The sequence below is a fragment of the Caenorhabditis briggsae genome (assembly GCF_000004555.2).
Source record: "Caenorhabditis briggsae complete genome, chrIV, whole genome shotgun sequence".
NCBI classification, from domain to species: Eukaryota; Metazoa; Nematoda; class Chromadorea; order Rhabditida; family Rhabditidae; genus Caenorhabditis; species Caenorhabditis briggsae.
The window spans coordinates 5,602,531-5,605,576 of record NC_013487.2 but is presented as its reverse complement, the minus strand read 5'-3'; the positions used below and the strand labels follow the sequence as shown (position 1 = coordinate 5,605,576).

Sequence of the window (3,046 nt, the reverse complement as noted above, 5' to 3'; positions counted from 1 at the left end):
AGTGTACATAAACCTAGTAGTCAGAGAGCCTGAAAAAAACATCTAGCCAAAAAACGAAAAATGATGATATGCGCTTCAGAAAACAGCAAAAACTACATGTTAGTTTTCAAATTGTCACCACATTTCGAAAAAACCTGAACCTCAAATTTTTGAAATTTTTTTTTCTAAAAGAATTGCAGTTTCAGCTTCTTCTCAAAGGTTCCATATTTGTCGGGTGTGTTAATGAAAAGTTGGAACATGAACTTGATATGTTTGCTTCAAAAAAATTATGCCTCATTCAAGCATATTGTTGGCTTAGTTTCTGGTGATAATCAAAATGTGAGAATGAAACATATTTATTTATTTCAGGAAATTTGAAGTTAAAAGCTTCAAGAATCATATGGAATTCCTATAATACTATTAGAAACACAAAATTCCATGTTTTGAAATTATCTGAAACTGAAAACAACGCTAAAAGCTGAAACAAAGCATGTGATCCTTGACTTTTAGACTTTAACCTAGTGCACAAAAGATAAAACATAAATGTTCAAGTATACATATCAGCAGGTAACGGATCATCATCGTCATCAGCCGAGAATCAGAGCATCTCAAGTTTCAAAAGTAGTTCTCTCTCTTTTCTTTGTTACTCTCATATTTCAAAAGAAAATGTAGGCTGAGCAATAAAAAACTATAAAAAAGAACCTATTCCCTTATCAAAAATGCCCAATAATCTTCTAAAAGTTCCAAGATCATTCTACTTGAAGGGAAGAATTCAAAAACCACCCATTTTGAAGGATACTTGAGGAACCTTGAGGCTCTTCATATCTCTACAAATTAATCTAAAACTGCACAACCCGCAAAGCTTCAACTCTTCAAAAATCACATAAAAAATTTTAAACGAGAAGAATGAAATATAATGTGATGAGTGGGGGGGGGGATGGAAAAAAGAGAGAACTCTTCAAAGTCATGTGTCTGCATTGTTTCAAAATTGAATTTCGGAATTCCACGAACTTTGATTGACGAAAAATCTATGGAGCACTACAAAGGGACCTCTTCAAATAAGAAGAACATTTTACTCTTCTTCGAAAATACGCAACTATATAACAGATATAAATCATTGCGAAACGAAAAAAGCAGCGAAATTCTCTAGAGACTAGGAACACATACGACTTTTCGGAGGAGACTTTTCGACTCAGAACGACCAGAGATACTGACCCGACTGATTGATTAGGTGAAAACGAAAGATGGAGCAGCAAAAGAAGAAGAAAAAGAGGGAATTAGGTGATTGAGATTGATGGAGAGTCTATTCACTTGAGTGTCCAAGTATTTTGAAACATTTTTGTAAAACTTGGAATTTTTTTTTGCTGTTTCAAAATGTCAAAAAATGTCAGTTAAAGAAAACACTTTTGTTGGGTCCGGCAGATACTGTTTTCAGTAATTAAATTTTCAATTCTTCCGACATCTAAAAAAAACGAAATCGCGCCCCAGTAAACGTCAGATTTCAGAAATATTCGCTTCTGAATTATTTGGCTGAGGATCAAACTTTTAAACGTTGTGCGAAAAAATCACGCGTTGCAACTCGCTGATTAAAAATAAATAGATGAAATCCACAACTTCAGTTTTATTTCTTATTTATGACAATTTCCAAAAGTTTACCTGTTTTAGAAAACTCATAAGTTTTCAATCTGTTCAAATCTGCATTCTTGTTTTGCTTTGGATAATAAGAAAAAAAAACTAACCTTTTCAGCACTATTCTTGTTGTTTCTCATATTTTTCTGTCGTAGAAAATAAGCTCGATCTCTATCAGTCGCAATCACCGAGACTCGTTTTGTCGTTGTTGCTCCCGTATTATTAGTGGCTGGAGGAGTTTCCCGTTTCTGAAATTTGATAAAAATTAGTGGCTTTTTTTCAGAATTCGTTTCTCTCTGTGCTGTCAGAAATTTCAGGGTATCTATTTTTTCACTTGTTTTCAGAAGCATGTTTATCAATACATTTCTCACGGTGGGCTGGAATTTCAGTTTGGTATGTGATGGTAAACAATAGATATCACTACTATGCCAATATCGAAATTTCAAACTTGGCTATTTTATAATGGACCGCAGAACAAAATTGATTTCAGCGTTGTTGAATATGTCCACTCTTTTGTTCCAGTTTATTTCGAGAATCAAGAAAATGGGACTCCTACCTAAAATTTAGTAACTTCTGAAAATTGTTCTCTTCCAGTTAGTTTTTCAATTCTAATCAAAACTGAAAATTCTTCATTTTTCGTTTCCGGAAAGTTTCTACAGGCGGTCTATAATATTTAGTTTTGGACTGAATTTAAAAATCAAAAAAAAATTGTTTTTCAAAGTTCAACTACTGAGGCCCTATACAGCTTCACATGCAATTTTACTAATTCAAATAGCACATTTGTACAATCCCAAAAAATCTTAACAATTACTAGTCAGTCACCTAGGAGAGGCTACATTGATTATCAAGGCAGAATCCCAATTTTTAAGTTCCCACCAAAACGGAAAAATCTCAATGTTTCATTTCCGGAAAATATCTCTAGGTGACCTAGAATCTCCAGTTTTGGAATGGACTCAAAAATTCGAAGAAAGCTTTTAAAAAAGCCACTTTGATTCAAATTAGCACAATACAATTTTCCCTGTTTCAGCTAGTTTTGAAAAATATTATAATTTCTAAATAAAACTATTAATCTCCATTCTTTAAGCGCGATGCAGTTTCACATATACTTTTACTGATTCCAATAATAATTTTTGATAATCTGAAATGAAAATCGTAATTCATTTACAGTCATCGGTAGGTTACATTCTCACCTGTTGATTATCAAGGCAGAATCCCAATTTTTGAAGTACACGCATCTAGAAAAGCACTTGTGAATGAGGAGAGACTAGAGAGAAAATTGAGTAAAAAAGAAGAAAGGATCTCCCAGGCAAAAAAGTGTGTCAAATTGTTTTTTATGTCGTGGGAATTCCGGAAAGATGAGAATTTGGATGACAGAGAAAACAGGAGGGGAGTGTAGACAGAAATTATACTGAATGGGGCAAAAAAGAACAGTCTGGGA

At 33.4% G+C, this 3,046-nt stretch overlaps 1 protein-coding gene across 1 annotated transcript; it reads right to left on the bottom strand.

Moving 5' to 3' along the window:
- Positions 1-728: 728 nt before the first annotated feature.
- CBG26417 lies at positions 729-2,843 on the bottom strand (the record flags this gene model as incomplete). Its single annotated transcript, XM_045235298.1, has 3 exons — positions 729-806; positions 1,719-1,856; positions 2,799-2,843. 3 exons carry the CDS (start codon positions 2,841-2,843, stop codon positions 729-731), a joined length of 261 nt encoding a protein of 86 aa, XP_045100288.1.
- Positions 2,844-3,046: the final 203 nt, after the last annotated feature.